General features: G+C 49.3%; 1 protein-coding gene across 1 annotated transcript in view; it reads right to left on the reverse strand.

Moving 5' to 3' along the window:
• The window catches only part of Pcnx2 (pecanex 2), a 149321-nt gene that overhangs the window by 112192 nt on the left and 18126 nt on the right, over positions 1-19003 (reverse strand). The window contains exons 6-9 of the mRNA XM_087900604.1: positions 17089-17236; positions 16100-16245; positions 13352-13445; positions 3059-3194 (exon numbers count right to left, since the gene is read on the reverse strand). Of these exons, the coding sequence (XP_087756730.1) occupies positions 3059-3194; positions 13352-13445; positions 16100-16245; positions 17089-17236 (524 nt within the window). The remainder of the gene's footprint in view (positions 1-3058; positions 3195-13351; positions 13446-16099; positions 16246-17088; positions 17237-19003) is intronic.

A 19003-nucleotide genomic window follows, 5' to 3' on the forward strand; every position in this document is an offset into this window, starting at 1 on the left:
CACAAACCTAAGACCTGTGTGTGACAAAAGCCCACAGCCAAGGTCCGAGGGCCTCAGAGGTCCAGGAAAGATGGGTGACCTCAATGATACAAGCTGAACGGGAGACGCTGTGTGGTGCGTGGGCCTCAGGGAAGGGGAAAGGGTGCAGTCTCTGATGGTAAGTGGGGCAGAGCCAGGCAGAAGCCGCACCCACATCCACCATACTGGATTTATTTATTTTTATTGTATGTGTTTGGGTGTTTTGCCTGTATATATATATATATATATATATATATATATATATATATATATATATATATCTGTGCATTCTGTGTATGCCGGGTGCCTGTGGAATTGGAGAAAGGCAGTTGTGAGCGACCATATGGGTGCTGGGAATCAAATCCAGGTCATCTGTAAGAGTAGCCAGTGCTCCTAACCATTGAGTCATCTTTCTCATTGATTTATTTTTTTAAGTTAGCAAGGTATTGAATATCCTGTTGTCATATCCAACAACGTGATCTTCAGTGGTTCCCCTCATGCCTCATTTTTTCCTTCCTCCCCTGTTCTTCTCCTCCTTGTGCTGACCCCCAGTCCTCCTTACCACCTGTTTGGTCCCTCTCATGCTGTCCCTTAGTTTCATGACTAATACCTCCCCACACACACATCTAAATTTTAGACACTGAAATTTGCTTATGAGAGAAAATGTGTTATTCATGTCTCTGAGTCTAGTTATTTCACTCAATAATTTCTAGAACCATCCATTTTCCTGGAATTTTCACTTTTTTATAGATACATAAAACCCTGATGTATGCACGTACCACATTCTCATTACCTCTTGATGGACACCTCAGTTGTTCAGTTCCCAGCTGCTGTTAACAGAACAGCGATAAACAGGGATGAGCCAGTGTCTCTGTGGTGGGATGTGCTGTCCTTTCGGTCCATACCCACAACAGAAATAAGTGCTCTTTTTAAAAATGTTAGCATTAGTTAGAGGTGTACGTGTGTGTGGCATGGGTGTGTAAATGTTACTGCAGGTGGGAGCATCAAATGCCCTGGAGCTGGAATTACAGGAGGTCGGAAGCCGTGGATGCTGGGAACCGCACATGGATCCTACGCAGGAGCAGTGTATGTTCTTAAACGCTGAGACATCTCTACAGCCCCTTCTTTTAATTTTAAAGGGAACTTCCACAGTGACGTCCCGTAAGTGTGCCCTCATTTGCACGCCCACTAGCAGTGAACCCTTGCCACATTTCCTGGCGGCCATTCTGACTGCGGTGAGGAGGGTCTCAGAGCAGTTTTAATTTGCACCTCCCTGAAGACTAGGGATGTTGAACACATGTTAAAATCATTATTGGTCATTTGTGTTTCTTCTTTTGAGAACTGCCTGTCCTTCCCATTAGCCAATAGGGTATTATATGACTTCTTTGAGAGATTTTTGCAAAGCCATCTTAAAAACCAAATATAAAACCATATTAATTTTGCAAAGGCGAGGCACTTTAGAAGGAATGGAAGCGTTGCCAGGAGGAAGGCAAACAAGGAGGCTAAGAAATTTCACATGAACTTGAGCTTAGCCCATCTGTAATCCTCTCTGCTAAGTCCGAGCCAGAGGAAGTTCACTCTTCTTGGAAGTCAACCCCAAGAATTACTTCCCCTAAGAAGCCTTCCCTGTCCCCTACTCCCTAAGGCCCAGCAGCCGTTGCAGCTCATAGGCAGGCCTCTGTCTGTGTCCAGCTCTCCCTGATGCTCTGCCTGGGAATCCTCGCTCTGGCTCCCTGGAGCCTCTTTAGAGCTTGCCTGGATGACTGAACGAACATTAACAAAGAATGTCTTAGTAAAATAACAGAACACTTCATGTTTGATACCCTTGGCATCATCCAAACCAATAGCAACAACAAAAAACTCTTCCAAATTAAATATTTAAGAAGCTTTGTATATTAGTCAGTAAATGCAAAGTTATCGTAATTTTTAAAAAAGCAATTATTTTCGAAATCAGGTGGGGTAAGGCAGAAGAGACAACTATGCTCTTGAGGGGTCCATGCATCCGAACAACGGAAGGTCACTATGACAATATGAAGGGATTTCTATTGCGTTTGGGAAGGTGATTGAGACAGCAGAATGCGGTAACGTTTGCTGAGGGTTGTCTGCCAGCTGCAAGGTCTTTGGTCTTTTTTCCATCATTAAGACTGCCCTCTAGTGATGTTTCACGGGAAACTCGGGGTGAGCTCTGACTCACGAGGAGGGACAGGCCTTAAGACCTCTGCTGGGGCTGGGAAGGTGACTTGGTCAGTGAAATGTTTATCACACAAGCAGGGCACTTGCGTTTGACTCCCAGAGCCTATGTGAGAAAAGGCGTGAGTGGTGAACATTTGTAAATCCCAGCACTGGGAGGCAGAGACAGGTGGATTCCTGGGCTTGCTGGTCAGCCAGCCTAGTTTATCTGGAGCATCCTGGGCTGAAGAGAGACCTTGTCTTAAGGGAGATTGACAGTGTTCCTGAGGATGATTTCAAGTTTGACACCTGAGACTGTCCTCCAGACTCCAAACACACAAGCTCATATGTATACCTGCATCCGCAATGCATCCTCCAATATGAACACAAATGTATGCACGCATGTCACACATACATGCGCACACACACATGTACACACACGTGCACACACATATACGCACACATGCACAGAGGCACATGTGTATGTACACACCCAAGGCTTTCAAAGCAGCCACTTACAGCAATACTGGTGCACACATGTACGCACCTTCATACACACACACAGAGGCACATGTGCACACGCACACCCAAGGCTTTCTTCACAGCAGCTACTTACAGCAATACTGGTGCACACATGTACACACATTCATACACACACACAGAGGCACATGTGCACACGCACACCCAAGGTTTTCACAGCAGCCACTTACAGCAATACTGGCACACACATGTACGCACACGCACGCACACACACAGAGGCACATGCACACACGTGAGCACACATGTACACACACACACAGAGGCACGTGCACACGCACACCCAAGGCTTTCTTCACAGCAGCTGCTTACAGCAATACTGGCGCACACATACCCGTGGGGTTTCTGACTGTGTCCTTCGAGCCACCATGAGCAGCAGCTGCTGCTGAAGGGCACTGACTGCAGGGTCCCCCGAGGATGGATCTGGGCTGTCTGAAGTGGTGGTACTGGAGGAGCTGAGAAGAATCTCTCTGAGAATGGGGGAGAACAATCCTTTGGTGAGCATCTTGCATTGGGATGTATTCATTTATTACCCAGAAACGCGAGGAGGGTGGAGATGTTCCGCCCGAGAAGGGACCATCTGGGTCCTGATCCCTATGTTCTCTATAAAGAGCTAAAAATTCTGCATGGGAGGCTAACTGTAGGCACAAAGCCTCCTGTGGAGGGCCGCAACCACATTCTCCATTACTTTAAGGGGGAGAGGTAGTTGACCTCTGTGACTTCAGGGTGTGGCAGTACACACCTTTAATCCCAACACAAGGGAGGCAGAGGTAGATTAACCTCTGACTTCAAGGGGCAGAGGCAGATTGACCTCTGTGACCTCAAGGTGTGGTAGTACACGCCTTTAATCCCTATGCCTGGGAGGCAGAGACAGATCTCTGTGAGTTCAAGGTATTGGAGCATACGCCTTTAATAACTTTCCACTGCTGCTGGCCCTGCCTACTCCCGAGGCGTCATCTGGGTTGATGGGCAGCGGACCAATCCAAGAGTGACACGTCCGAAGCGAGGACTGTTTCCTATATAAGGGATGGGTACCCCTCATTCTGGGTCTCCGCTTTGTAAGCTTATGCTCTCTCTCTCAAGACGCATTAAAGCTTTTCTGCAGAAGGATCCTAAGTGTCCCGCGTCGTTCTTGCTGGCGAGACGGTAGCGTGGGACAGCCTCCAACATTAACTGTGAACTTGGCAGGGTTTAGACTCACCTAAGAGACACACTTCTGGGTGTAGTAAGAGGCTGTTATTTCATTTCCCGACCACCCAGCAGCTCAGACCCAAAATAACCACATGGAAATCTGTATTGATGACAATACTGTTTGGCCAGTAACTTAAGCATATTTCTAGCTTGCTCTTATATCCTAAACTAATCCATTTCCATTAATCTGTGAATCACCATGTGGTTGTGACTTACCAGGTATAAAGTTCCAGCGTCTGTCTTTGGCAGGGCTACACACAAACACACACACGCACACAAACACACGAACCCTCTATATTTGTATGATGCAATTTGGGAGTGCAAGGATGATTCAATAAAGCCTTCCTTACTGAGAACCATGTCAAGTGCACACCAGGTTAAGTCAACATGGCAGAGTCCAAAACTCTAAACCCCAGTGTATTATGGTCTGGAAATGAAACTCTCATCACCTGCAAGACCCGTGTGTGCCCTAAACAGCTGACCCACCTGTTACTGTAGGAATATAAGCTGCCTCTCAACGCCTCCTGTTTGAACACTTGGTTCCCAGCTGGTGGCGCTGTTTCAGGAGGCTGTGAAGCCTTCGGGAGGTAGGGCCTTGATGGAGGGAAGTGAGCCATTGAGGGCAGAATCTGAAGGTTATAGCCCAGTCCTGCTTCCAGTCCAGTCTGTTTCCTGACCCATAGGAATGTGAGGACCACGTCTGCACTGTCTTCCCTAGCATGACGGACAGTTCCCTCTGGTTCCATGAGCTGGAGCTGATCCTTCCTCTGTCAACTGGCCACTGTCAGGTATTGGTCACAGTAGTGAGCCCGCTCACTCACACACTGCCCCTACATTATTTGGAATGACTGCTCCCCGCCCCCCCCCCCCCGCATGCACTTTCCTTCTTGCTGGCCTGTTCATTGCACCTGCCATTCACAGGCCGATCAATTGGATTGATCAAGGCAGCTTTCCATCAGGACTTTGCTAGTACACGCGCACACCTCTGAGTGTCATGGTCTGGAACTCAGGAATGACGCAAAACAGAAATGAAAGTTCCTTGAGAGGCGGGGGCAGAGACTTAGAGATTTGATGTGTGAGAGCTGTCCTGGAGTCGAGAAACTAACTCGACTACACTGCAGGCGAGGGAGGTCATGTCTGCTGACACAGGGGCAGGAGTCAGGAGAGACTCACACCCCCAGCATGGGGAGCTAGTAGACAGCCTCTCTGGCTGGTTACTACCATGCCATGTCAGAAACAGGTCTGCCAGAGGCACGCCTGCCAATCTTCCTGCCAAACAGGACTCAAAGGAGGGGCCACACATGGACTTGATTCCCCCATATTATTAAGCATGCTTTTATTGCAAAATAACAGGCCTTAGCACTGTGTTAGGGCTGGGGCTCAGGGAGTAGAGTATTGGCCTGGCACACAAAGTCGTGGGTTCAATTCTCATCATTGCAAGGGGAGACTGGCGTGGCACACACCTATAATCCCACTATAATCCTAGCACTGTGAAGGTGGACTCGGGAGCTTCAGAAGTTCCAGGTCGTCCTGGACTACATAGTGAGTGCCAGACTGGCCTGGGATACGTGAGACCCTGTCTTCAAAACAAATATTGGCCAGGAGGATGACTCAGTGAGTAAAACTGCTTGTTTAGATCTCCAGGCCCTTCACGGTACAAGGAGAAAAACTAGCCTCCCCCTGCTCCCTGACCTCTTCACACTTCCCCCAAATAAATTAATCAAAATGACTTTGAAAGTAAGTAAACAAATAGCTTTTGTAAGTAGATAGTTTAATACCTTATGTTAGCATCTAAGGGTTGGCTTTATTTTTTTTTTTTTAGTTTATTGATGCAGGGCCTCACTGTGTAACCCTGGCAGGCCTGGAATTCACTATGTAGACCAGGCTGGCCTCAAACTCACAGATTCCCCTGCCTTTGTCTCCTGAGTTGTGTGCCACCACACCCAGTTGGGTGAGTTCTAGAATAAACAGAAGTGGGTCTAAACCACTGCTGTTCTGCTGACTACCCCAACTTTGCCCGCATTATTCTCCCCCTGTGGATTTACACCTGGACGAGAGAGGTGTTTCCCTCCTGGAGAACAGAAGAACTAGGGCGGACTAGACAGAAATGTCCTGTTGAGGCCCCTAATCAGGCACTTGGTGAGACATCATGTTCTCTGTTGCCTCCTATTGATGGGGAACTTGACAGATACCAAGATGGCTGCCAGCCTTTCCTAGATAAGGCCGTGGCTCCAGCAGCAGATGGGAGGAGGGTCAAGCCTGCACTTGTCTCGTCACACAGACTCAGAACAGTAGGGCAGCTTCCCGCCAAGGGACCTCTTTCACTGGCATTGGCTGGGCCCTTACCACAGACACACACTGTCACCTGTGCTGGCTCTTCTGCAACCTGGAGGAACATCTGTGATCAGCAAAACCCTACCTCCAATGGAGCTGCCTATGATCCTCCTCTAGGGCTGTGGCGGCTGTAGCAGTAAAGGATCACGAGACCAATGCGCCAATGCGCTCTACTGCACTAATGAGCTATAGGTCCCAGTGTTAAGTTGGGAGCTTAGGCCCCAGGCCCTTGCGTCTATCCTAGCCCCCTGACCCTGAGAGTAAGCACTGTGGACTCCAAATCCCAACAGGCCAGGGAGGGGAGGTCAGGACCACGCCCAAGAATATTTAAATGAACTCCCAAAAGAGGAACACGTGGTCTCCTTTTCTTCCTCCAGGTGGTTGCATTTGGCGGCTTTTTGGTTTCCTCTTGGGGCCACCCAAGAGCGCAGAACTCCCATTAAACCTGGATCTCTCTTAATTTGGCTTGTTTTGATTTGGCTTGATTGAGAGCTCGTGTTAGGAAAATATTTCTAACACCCAGGGCTGTTCGTTAGAGGATGTCTAGAGACATTCCCACTTCCTGAAACATCTGAACGGGAGAGAGCCCACTCTGTGGTGGAATGGCTGTCTCAATGACCCCACCGGGTCTCCATCTGCCGGAGGCTGGGCTGGTCTCTGGTCAACTCGTTCCATTCAAGGTGAAAGCAGAGGAGAGAGAGCTCAGAGAAGCAGCAGGTGGTGGGGGTGGGGCGTGGCAAGAAGAGCCAGCCCTGGAGAGAGCCAAGAGGATGGGGGAGGGGATGGGGGTGGGGTGGGGGCCCTAAGCAAGGGCCCCAGTGGCTCCAACATGGAATCCTAGCACTTGGGTGACTGAGGCAGGAGGATAGCTGGGAGTCTGAGGCCAGTCTCAGCTACACAGTGAGACCCTGTTTCACACAAACAAGCAATTGCAGCTGGACTCTCCCCTGGGCTGGCTGGGACAGGGCTGGGCGTGGGGTGAACAGCTTAGGTGCTGACTGTTAAATTCCCTGAAGTCCCTCTGGCCCTAGCTCCTTCCACTTAATGGAAGCTTTGAAAAGTGCCAAAACTATACCAGGGTAATGCTGCCTCCCAGTGACAGGGAAAATATCACCCGAAATTCTTCCTCCTCGCCAGACTTTAAAACAACAGTTTATTGTCCCCTGGAGAATGCACCTCTTCTGCCTGCCCTTCTCGGGGCTCCGGGCCCACTGTGGGACAGACAGGACATAAGAGGGATGCCTTAGGAGAGAAGTCAGTGTAACACGCTCACCTGCTGTGAAGGACACCAAGGGAAAGTAGATGGGGGAAGGGCGTGATTCTAATGGGGAGCTGACTTTAACGTGGGGAACAACTCTTCTTTAATAAGACCCACAAAGGAGGGGATGTCTCGGAGAGGTAGCAGAGGGAAAGCAAGTGGAAGGAGTGTGCCCCCGTGTGGCAGCTGGGGCTGTGTGCAGGCATAAGGCCTCACCTTCCAGCTTGAACTTCTTTCTGTTCTTGGGACTCTGAACCCCGTCTTAGTCCCCAGGATGAGGACCACTGTGAGAGGAACAGAGATGGCCAAAGACTGAGAAACTAGCGAGGGTGTGGGAGAGACGACAGGAGGGTTCACTTCAGGCCCATCACCTGGCCCTTTATGTGCTCTAAGACAGCAGCAATTCTCAGGTCTGTAACTCCAGCACAGCAGCCAACACACACCTCTCATTCAAATCCACAGGGACGGCTCCATGGCTGAGGTTAGATATCCCCAATCAGAGATGAAGTGTGCGTGCACATGCAGAGGATTGGGTTTGCTGCCCCACATCTCAATCCTGAGCACCCCAGTCTTCCTGCAGTGCCCCTTACCCCTGCTCTGCCAAACTCAGGGGCTCCACTTCTTCAAAATAAAGCAACAATCGGGAGATCATTTCTGACAATCTCCTGCCTGCTTCCCTTCTTCGAGACCCAGGTGCACCATGAAACAACGTGGCTGTAGGCTGAGGAGATGGAGACCAAGCATTCGCCTGACACACAAGCAGGAGGACCTGAGTTTGAGCCCCAGAGCTGATGCAGAAACGTCGGGTGCAATCCCGTCACCTTGGTGCTGGGAAGGCAGAGAAAGCTGGAGCCCTGGTGGACTAGCAGGCAAGCCCAGCCTCCTGGTGAGGCCCAGCCCCAATGAGAGGCCCTGTCTCAGAAAAGAAATCCCGAGTGGACAACCCCTGAGAGATGGACCGAGAGCTGAGCTAACATGGAGGGTGGGGCTTTTGAAGGGAAGACAATACTCGGGAAATTTGTAGACAAAAGAAATAGAAATCTTTGCTGAATAAAAAATAAAAGTGCTTCTTATTTATGACTGGAGACAAAGGCAGGGGGACCCAAAGTTCAAGTCCAGCCTGGGCTGCATGTCTCAAAAAAATCAAACCAACGCTGGAAAGACAGCTCAGTCAATGAAGTATTTACCTTGCAAATGTAAGGACTGAGTTTGATCCCAGAACCCACATAGCGAAGCATGGCAGTGTGTGTGTGTGTGTGTGTGTGTGTGTGTGTGTGTGTATGTTTGTAATCCCTATACTGAGGAGGCAGGGGAGTCTCACGGGCCAGCCAGCCTTGGGGAGCTACGGGCCAATGAGAGACTGTCTCAAACAATATCCTGAAGTTCTCTTCTGGCCTATATACACGCAATGTACATGTGCATATGTATATGCACGTGCATGTGCGAACACACACACACACACAGAGAGAGAGAGAGAGAGAGGGAGAGACTGTGCGGGCGCGTGGGATGGGGGGTGGGCAATGCTTTCCTTACAAAACCCGGAAAGGACAGCGAAGTCCTGTGTGCAGCGAACCATTTCAGCTCAGAACGTTCAGGCAACTTCTTCCATTTCCTGGGCTAATGACCTCCTTCCAGATCAGTTTTCAGGCAGAGCAGCTCACTCTGGGCTCTGAACTAGGAAATCTGTCCTGTGTTCTGGTCAGTTAAACACGAAGGGGATTTATCGTAGGGCAGCTTTCCCAGAAGCCCCTGGAAATGCTGCAGCTCAGGTTTCTGGCGAGAGCAGGAACAATCAGATAACCTTTCCCAAGGCACCTGCTTGATGAACAGTTAGTGTGTAACTCAAAGTGCTCTGCTAGTCTGTGCGTGCGTACGTGCGTGTGTGCATATGTGTGTGTGTGTGCGCGCGGGGGGGGGGGGTGGGTGGGCAGGGTGGCGGGGGTGCTGTTTCTCACAGTGTCGGGAGGCTGGGAAGGGAAATGAATCTCGTCTCTCAGCTTCCTCCAGGAATCCCTAAAGAGACATAGAAGTTGAATGGCTCACAAGTCCCCATTCAGAGCACAGCACCTGGGACATAAAACTGTCACGTGACCACCAGGCCTCACAATGGCCAAAAGTCGCCTTCCTGCCAGTAATGGGATCCAGCAGTTTAACGAGGTAGCTGGAGGTTCTTCCAGCCACTGAGGTCACCTTAGCCGGGAAGAGCTGATTCTTCAGTACCTTCTATGGTGAACAGCTTATGGGGCCCTAACCCGGCCCCCTTCCAATCAGAAAGTCAACACTGTGTTTGCTAGAGTCTGAGGATCCAGAACTCAATGGCTTTAAGCGCTAGAGACAGAATATTAAACACCTGCCCTAAGGCTGCCCTAGACACCACAAAATGCCAAGGCATTGGACCACAGGCTGCTGGGGAAACACCATGTCCTTGGCTACCCACTTCACAAATGGATAAAGTGACCCCTGCTGAGAACGGACTTCCTCCTGGCGGATGCCAGGGGTTGGCTGCTGTGAAAAGTGAACCCTGAACTTTGTCCTCCTTCTCTACCCAGGAGGGGCACACACCTGACACTGCTGAGTGCCCTCTGTGCAGGCTCTGTCTTGAATGCTGCACAAGTGTGTGTGTGTGTGTGTGTGTGTGTGTGTGCGTGTGCGTGTGCGTGTGTGTGTGTGTGCCCTGTGGTGTCAGCGGTCAACCTCTGGTGTCATCTCTCAGACGCCACTCACCTTGCTTTGAGAGAAGGTATTCTCACTGACCCCGTCTGTAACTAAGGTGGGCTGGCTGACCAGGGAGCTGTGGACACCCACCCACTTCTACCACCCAGGGCTTAGACTGCAAGCATGCTACATCACACCTGGCTTTTTCATTTGAATCTCAGTCCCTAGGCCTGTACAGCAAGCGTTTTAGCATCTGAGTTAACTTCTCAGAGCAACTTTAATTTTTACAGCAAGCCAGTGTGTTAATTCATTGGTTCTCTCAACATATAGGTCAAAAAAGCTGACAAGGAATGGTGACATGGGCTCAGTGAGTAAATGTGCTTGCCACTAAGCCTGATGACCCAAGTAGTTTGCTTCCCAGGACCCACATGGTGGAAAGAGAGAAGTTAACCTTTGACCTCCACATATGTGCGATCTCTCTCTCTCTCTCTCTCTCTCTCTCTCTCTCTCTCTCTCACACACACACACACACACACACACACATACACAGAAATAAATGAAAATGTAGTGCAAAACTTTTAAACTTAATGAGTAAGAAATTATACCACATGAAACAGAAAGCACGGGTGTTGAGATTCGAACCCACGTCAGTGTGAGATCAGACTTCTGCTTATGTCCAGAGCAGCTAGAGGTGAGCCTAAAGCAGGAAACCCCATGTTCTCACCTATATGTGCACCTTTTATTGCTTTGTTTTTAAATTCTGCTTTTTATCTATTTATGTCCATGTATAGTGTGTGTAATTACTTGTCTGTATGGACACAATATGTGCACAGGTGCCCACACAGACCAGAAGAGAGGAATGGATCCTGGAGCTGAAGCTCCAGATGCTTGTGAGTCACCCAGTGTGACTACTCGGTGCTGAGCTCATGTCCCCTGCATGTGACATGCAATGTATGTTATATGGATAGACTGTCACACGCTGTTTGAGCTCACTGAAGAGCTGGCTCTGGAAACACAACTGCCCCCCACCCTCAAGTCCTGATATACACACTAGTGTATAGATCAGACCCAAGTGTGTGTTTATCTCAAAGTGACCTTTGGGTAGGGCTGCTCCCCTAACTCTGTGACAGGAAAGAGAAGATCAGAGAAACAGCCCAAGAGTGAAAACCCGGGGTGCTTGAAAACAGCCAGAAGGTGAGCGATTTGAAGCAGAGGTTACTATCTAACATCTGTCACCCCTGGCTATATGGCCTTTTATTTTGACTTCCTGTATACTTAGTAAAGTCAACTGTGGGTTTTGAACAATGGCTCAGAAGTTAAGAACACTGGCTGCCCTTCCAGCAGAATGGGGCTCAATCCCCAGCACCCACATGGTAGCTCACAACTTTCTGCAATCCAATTCTGGGAGTTCTGGCCCCCACTTCTGGTCTTCAAGGGCACTACATGCATATAGATACACACATGCAGGCAAAGCACCTACACACATAAAAAGAATTTAAAAAAAAACAATGAAGATAAACACACTTATTCAAAACTGACAACACAGCTATCACAGATCACCCTCTTGTCCAGAACACTAGCGTTACTAGTAAATTCAGGTCGGTGTGCTGACCTGGGAAGAGAGTAATGCAGGTTTACTCAGAAAGAACAAAAAAATCAACAAATGCAAAGCTCCTGCCTTTACTATGGGATGAAATAGGGGGCTTCTGTTTGCTCTGAATTTAGCGTAAGAACACGCCAACCTGCCTCTGGGGAGAAGACGCAACAGCTCCCAGCCCTGTGTTTTCCTGCAGTGGGAGACGTCATCTGAGAGAGCAGCCGTGCTAGATGATGAAACACACAAGCTGTGGTCCTGGCGAGAGCTAAAACCAGAGAGGAGGACGCGTGCATTCCCTTTCAAGCTTCGGTCTGCTCAGGGGAAGTCAGCTTTGATTGGTGCACACACTGGCACCTGAGGCTGGAAGAGACTGCAGAGCAGGGAGGAGGTGAGATGCAGGCCCTGTCTGACCCTGCAGGTTGACTGGGTTCAAGTAGGGCACATGGGAGCAGAGTGGGAAGGATAGGGTGGCAGGGAAGGAAGACCTCTGGGCACTGACATTGGGCACTAGCATTTTTGATCAGGTGAGAATTGATGATGGGGTCATAGCATCAATGAGAGAACATTCTAGCGGCTGTGTGTGATGACAAGGAAAATGATGTCCCTTGTTTTAGGGTCCCTGAAAGTCCCTACCACGCCCCTGAAAAAACTCAGGACTCAGGAAACAAGAAGCCACCGGAGTTAGATTTTGTGTGTTTTCCTTGAGACCAGGTCTCACGTAGCTCAGGCTGACTTTGACATTGATCTCCAGCTGAAGATGACCTTGAACTTTGAGTGCTCTTGCTCCCACCACCTCCCAAGAGCCAGGATTACAGTTCCGCGCCACCATGCATTGTCTATGCGGTGCTGGCGTTGGAACGGAGGGCTTCAACTTGGTCCTACCAAAGGAGTCATAATCCCAGGTTCATAAAACACCATTTACAGTCTCCATGTGGGAAGGCCACAGCATGCCAATTATACCGTAATAGACTGAAGTTCTTCAGACACACACACACACACACACACACACACACACACAGTTCTAATGTACTGCACACAGCGGATCTGCCTCCACATTTACAGAAAGGAATGGAGACCATTCAGATTGCCATAAGGAACCTCTAAGCCCGGGGAAGCTCAGACCCCCACAGCTGGTGGGCTAACAGCTGGGTCTGTGCACAGTGAGTCGGCACACTGGCTAGCTGCGCAAGCCACTTCAGTACCAAGGGAACTCACTCTACTAGGAGCTAGGAGCTCTTTGACACATTTTTTAACAGACAGAAGCAACACTTAAGCCCTCTACCTGTAGAGTGACCCATGAACGAGAAGCATTCGCATTTCCAGTGAGCCCTTGGGCAGATGCTGCACTGTCCTCCAGGGAGCCAAGCTCTCAAGCTGCTGTTCTCAGATTCCTTCACACAGGTCCCCTCCCTGTCTCCACCTGCCTGTCCTGTTCACCTTCCACTAGGACCACGACCCCCAAAATGGTTCTACCAAGTTCTCTATAAAGTCATATTTTTATCTCACACGAAACTCTGCCTTGACTCCTACAGAGGAGCCTGTAGACCCCAGCACTATCCAGGCTCCCAGACTGGAAGGCAACGCACACTCACCTGGCGCGAGAGGCACAGTCAGGGTTCAAGGGCAGATGCTGGGAGGAGCCTTCTTTCTGGTTTCCAGACTTTAAATAACACGACTTGATTTCCCCTGCAAAATGGTGAGGTTTGAGCAAAGAGTAGCATCCCATTGTCTACGAAGCTCGAGCTCACTGCCACCATCAGAGGTCTGTGGAGGGACTGGGTTTGTTTTGTTCTGTTTGACATTTGAAACGGGAATTTACTTAGCAAAGGAGAGTGGCACCGAGAGAAAACCACTAAGAAGAACGTGCTGCAAGTCTGCCTGGCACACCCGTCACTCATGACGTCACTGCCTTCGATCTGCATATCAGCTGCTCTGTTAGTGCACAGAGCATCTTTTCTTTAGCTTTTTTTTCCTTTCCACTTCTTTTTCTTTCCAGGTATCCAGGCTGGCCTTTAACTATCACTTTTATGCTGGGGGTACAGGCATGGGCTACCATACTTAGTATTCTTTCCCAGGTCGTCCAGGCTGGTCTTGAACTCGCTATGTAGCCTTGACACCCTTGAACTCCGGCTTTGACTCTCGAGTGCTGGGATTATAGGTGAGGTTAAATGAAACAAGGAATCTACCCCAGGCCTTATCACACTCCACAGACTGACCCGTCCCTAGGAATCTACCCCCGGGCTTATCACGCCCCACATACTGAGACGTCCCTATCCCTTTATTTTTTTCCTGTGTTCCAGCAGGACTGGAGGAAGAGTGGAGCAGGTGGTTTCTGTGTACAAGCACATAGGAATCACATATACAAAGAGGCGGTTTAGGCATGCAATTTAGGTGGAGGCCACAGAGTCCAGGCCTCAGGGAAGATAAACGTGGCTACCAACTTCGAGTCAGCACAGTAAAGAGAAGCAAGGATGGGATTCAATTGCAGAGTTACGTTAGCACGGCTGGAGGGTCCTGGGTATTGGGGTGTGAAGATCAGTCCCTGTTTTAATGTACTTTCCCAGTCCCAAGGAGCACCTCCCTCTGGGACCCCAGGAAATGCAGCTAACTCTCTGGTGGAGACACCTGCCGAGTGGCCCTCAGCTCCAAAGTGCCAGACAAAAACAAAACCAAGGCTTGGCCTCCATCTTCTGGAGGCTTAGACAAAAGTGCCTGTGTGTGTGTGTGTGTGTGTGTGTGTGTGTGTGTGTGTGTTCCAGTGTTTGAGTGTGTGTGTGTGTGTTCCAGTGTTTGAGTGTGTGTATGTGTTCCAGTGTTTGAGTGTGTGTTGTGTGTGTGTTCCAGTGTTTGAGTGTGTGTGTGTTCCAGTGTTTGAGTGTGTATATGAGTGTGTGTTTCAGTGTTTGAGTGTGTGTGAGTGTGTGTTCCAGTGTTTGAGTGTGTGTGAGTGTGTTCCTGTGTGTGTGTGTGTGTGTGTGTGTGTGACACAAGATAGATGAGCTAGATGAGGTCACAGAGTCAGCATTCTGGATATTCAGTGACTGATAATGGGCCGGAGCCAGGCAGACAGACAAACCGCACATGCTTTCTCATAGGCAGGTCCTGGCTTCCCACTTTCAATTTGTATATATTTGTGTTTATGCTGGCGTGAGTATAGAGACCAAGAAACTGGAAAGGACCTGGGGAGGAAGAAAAAGGGGCACTGTGGAAGAAGTGAGAGGGACTAGAACCCTTGTGATATCAAAGAGGACGGTGAATACGCAGATGTAAGGATTTGTGCAAGGATGGGGGCTGGGAGATGGCAGGGGAGTTGACCCAAACTAAACCAGTGTGGAAACCTCATAAGGAAGCCTGCCACTTTGTATACAGATTAAAAACTAACTTTAGCCAAGAGCCCAGGTCCCTTGTCCTTGGGACTCTGATCCAACCATTTGTTTGGTGATTTCTCATTAAACTACGTTAAATCTTTGTTTGTTTGTTTGTTTTTGTTTTTCAAGACAGGGTTTCTCTGCAAAACCATCCTGGCTGGCCTGGAACTCAATTGGTAGACCACGCTGGCCTTGGACTCACAGAGATCCCCCTGCCTCTGCTTCCTGAGTTCAGGGATAAAAGCGTGCACCACCACTGTCTGGCATTAAATCATTTTTATATGAAGGCACCAGGAAAACCTATGAGAATGTTTAATAAATACCTAATAAATATTTACTGGGCACTGGGCATGTGCCTTGGTGAAGTCTACACTTGAGGAGGAGAAATATTGTTAGCAGATTATTATAAGTCATGAAATAATTACTGTAATAATGGAGATGAAAGTTGAGGATTGATGTTTAGAGAGCAAAATGTAGGGCCCAAAATGTGGCTCAGTGGGCAGAGTGCCCACCTGGCATGCACAAAGCTCTGGTTTCCAACCCCAGGACAACATGGACCAAGCGTGTTCGCACACGCCTGTCACCCCAGCACTCAGGAGGTTAAGGGATAGAGCGTCAGAAGTCCAAGGTCAGTCTGAGCTATAGCGTTAGCCCAAGTCAGAAAAAAAAATGAAATAAAAATATAAAGTGTTTTAAAAGAGCAAAAATTAGATGCACCTGTTTCACTCTAAGGTTTGCCTGAAAAGTTCTCCTTGGAAACAAGACAGAAAGGGTAAGCAGCATGCTACAGGTGTAATAAACATAGCACATGCCAAGGCAGAAAGCAGAGAGTACCCCCAAGAATACTGCAAGGGAATCCTAGGGCTGTCTGCTTGTCACACTGTCTAACACTTAGACTATGGACCAAGCGGCGTTCCGAAGACAACCATGGCTGTCTCCCTTCTTGCTCTCTAGGAGTTCTTTAAGACTCACCGTGCTCATCAATGAAGACGTGCATGGCATCCAGGGACATCTCCTCCTGAACGGAAGTTTCCGGTCCACTGATGACCTGCAGCACCGAGCTGTCTTGTTGGGAGGTCACTCTGTAGATGATCTGCCTTTGCCGACTGCCCTGGAAACTTAACACACATGGGGACTTCAAGGATGCTGTGCTGCCTAGTTTTACGTCAACCTGACACAAGCTAGAGTCATCAGAGAGTGGGGAGCCTCAATCGAGAAAAAGCCTCCATAAGATCGGGCTATCGGCAAACCTGTTGGGAATTTTCTTAATTAGTGATCCATGGGAGAGGATCCAGTCCATTGTGGGTGGGGTCCCCCTTGGGCTGGTGGTCCTGGCTTCTATGAGAAGCAAGCTGGGCAAGCCATGGGGGCAAGCCATTAAGCAGTACACCCTCTGTGGCTTCTGCATCAACTCCTACCTCCTGGTTTCTGCACTGTTTGAGTTCCTCTGCTTTTGATGGTGAACTGTTATTGAACTGTGGGTGAATAAACCTTTCCTCTCTAAGTTACTTTTGGTCATGGTGTTTCATCACAGCCATAGTAGCCCTAAGACAGACAGTGAGGGGCTGGGAGATGATTGAGTGGTAAAGTGCTCACCACGGATATTTGAGAATCTGAGTTCGGACCCCTAGGACCTATATGAACAAAAGCCAAACATTAAGACATGTTCCAACAATCCCTAGGCTAGGATGGAGACAGGAGGATTCTCCAGACTCCCTGGTCAGTCAGTGTAGCCAAACTGGCAAGTTCCAGGTTCACTGAGAGATGAAGAGCTACCGAGATGTTTGTCATCTGGTGTGCATGTGTGCGATTGCACGCGTGCATGCACACACACACACACACACACACACACACACACACCAGGAATTATTCTTCGCTCTCCCCAAAGCATTAAAAGGAGCACCTGGTGGGGGAGGCCACCTCCCACCCAACACAGCGTTAAGCGACCAAGGCCTCCTTACAGTGCTGTGGTCTTGGCAGGCTGTGTCAACACCGGGCTGGCGACTGCATGGTCTTGGCTTGGCAAATCTGCTTTTCCTGGCTTCGGATCATGTCCACTGGGTTTTCCACTCTCCACTGCTTCCTCCTTGGTCCCTGGGGAGGTGTGATCTGGAAGATACAGCTTTCCAAGTAAACAAGAAAAAGGAAAAGCATCCGGTGTTCAGGGACTAGACGAACACCCTGAACTATGTAAAGAATGAAGACTTGGGCCTGGTGGCTAGGTCAATAATACCAGCACTTAGGAGACTGAAGCAGGAGGATAGCTGTGAGTTCCACCCCGGCTTGGGCTACAGACTTGGCCTCAAATTCAAGTAAGCAACAAAACTCCAAACAATCTGAGCATGGTGGTGCACACCTATAATCCTAACATTCAGGAGGCTGAGGCAGGAGGATTCCCTGGAGTTTGAGGCTAGCCTGATCTACATAGTGAGATTCTGTATCAAATGACAGAGAAAGAAAAGAGGGAGGGAAAGAAGAGAGGAAGGGAAGAAAGACAGATTTCTAGATAGATCTTCCTTTCACTAAGTCTGAACGTCTATAAACACGTTTGAGACAAGTTGTTCAGGCAGCTACTGTCACCATCTACTCTGGCAAGGGATTCAGAGTGACATCCACCACCCTGTTCCAATATGCACACACATGAATCCCCATACACATACATGAAAGATAACACTCACATGCTCAGCCTCAAATTGTAGGAGAGAAGACCACAGGAGACGATCTGTTTCTGGACCCACCAACCATTAGGGGACCTCACCGACTTTCTAGCCTTTCTTTCTCACATATTACTCTTCTAGCAAAGGCAGGATGGCCCTTTGGGAAGGCAGACCCCTGCTGATGGCTACTAACTCGGAACTACCAGCTCTGGGCTGTGGAGAAGGCACAGCATGACCCCCACACACCCTTTGCTGGGACTCCCTGGAGGTGAAAACCTGTTCAGAAGTCAGTCGCGGGTACAGACGGGAGGGGAGGGGTTGTTTAAAATCTTCTCTAGACAGTGAGCTAGACTAAGGGTCTTGGCTTATGCTACATGAGAAGTAAAGAACACACCTGACTTGTGTGTGAACACAGGGCTCAAAAGTCCCAGTATCTTCTGTGTGAACTGTCAACCCTGAACGGTCTCAGCCTGGACCTGAAAACAGGGACCTACAAGCCCTTTCAAGACACGCTGTTGAGGGAGGGGCAAGGAAGATAGTTCAGGGGATAAGGTGTTTGCTGTGCCAGCCTGAGGACCTCAGTTTGAACCTGGAACCCACCAGACAAGCCAAGTATCACATCAGTGCTGGAAGGTGGAGACAGGCGGGTCCCTGAAATTGCTGGCCTAGCTGAAGCGGTGAGCTCCAGGTTCAACGAGTGATCCTGTCTGAGGGAACAAGGTAGAAAGCAATAGGGAAAGACCCTGACATCCACCCCTCACCTCCACATGTTCGTAGGCACATGTACGCACATGTGTATACACACACACCACATGCACACAGACATGCCATTGGCCTGAAACTGCAGCGAGGTACCCAAACATGTCAACCACATGACCACAGCAGCTCCTCCCTGAACTTCTTCCCAGTCACTGGAGGAGATCACTGGCTTCTGAGGGGCCCTGACACTAAGCATTCCCAGCACGCCAGTGGCAAGTGTTTCTGGCACATACACAAGAATGGATTTCATTTGACAGTCTGTTAGGCAGGCAGTACTCACAGCTGACAAAAAAAAGTGTGACACCAGAACAAATAACCATGTCAGGTCCCATGAAGAGGGGCAGCAAGGAAGGCCCTGCACCACACTGCCAGGGACATCTATTCATCTCCAGCATTTTAGGTCCTCTCCCTTAACGTGGTCATTCATCAGGTTAGCATACGGGCCACCTCTCCATGTCCC

Source organism: Myodes glareolus, chromosome 22 (genome assembly GCF_982192425.1).
Source record: "Myodes glareolus chromosome 22, mMyoGla1.1, whole genome shotgun sequence".
NCBI classification, from domain to species: Eukaryota; Metazoa; Chordata; class Mammalia; order Rodentia; family Cricetidae; genus Myodes; species Myodes glareolus.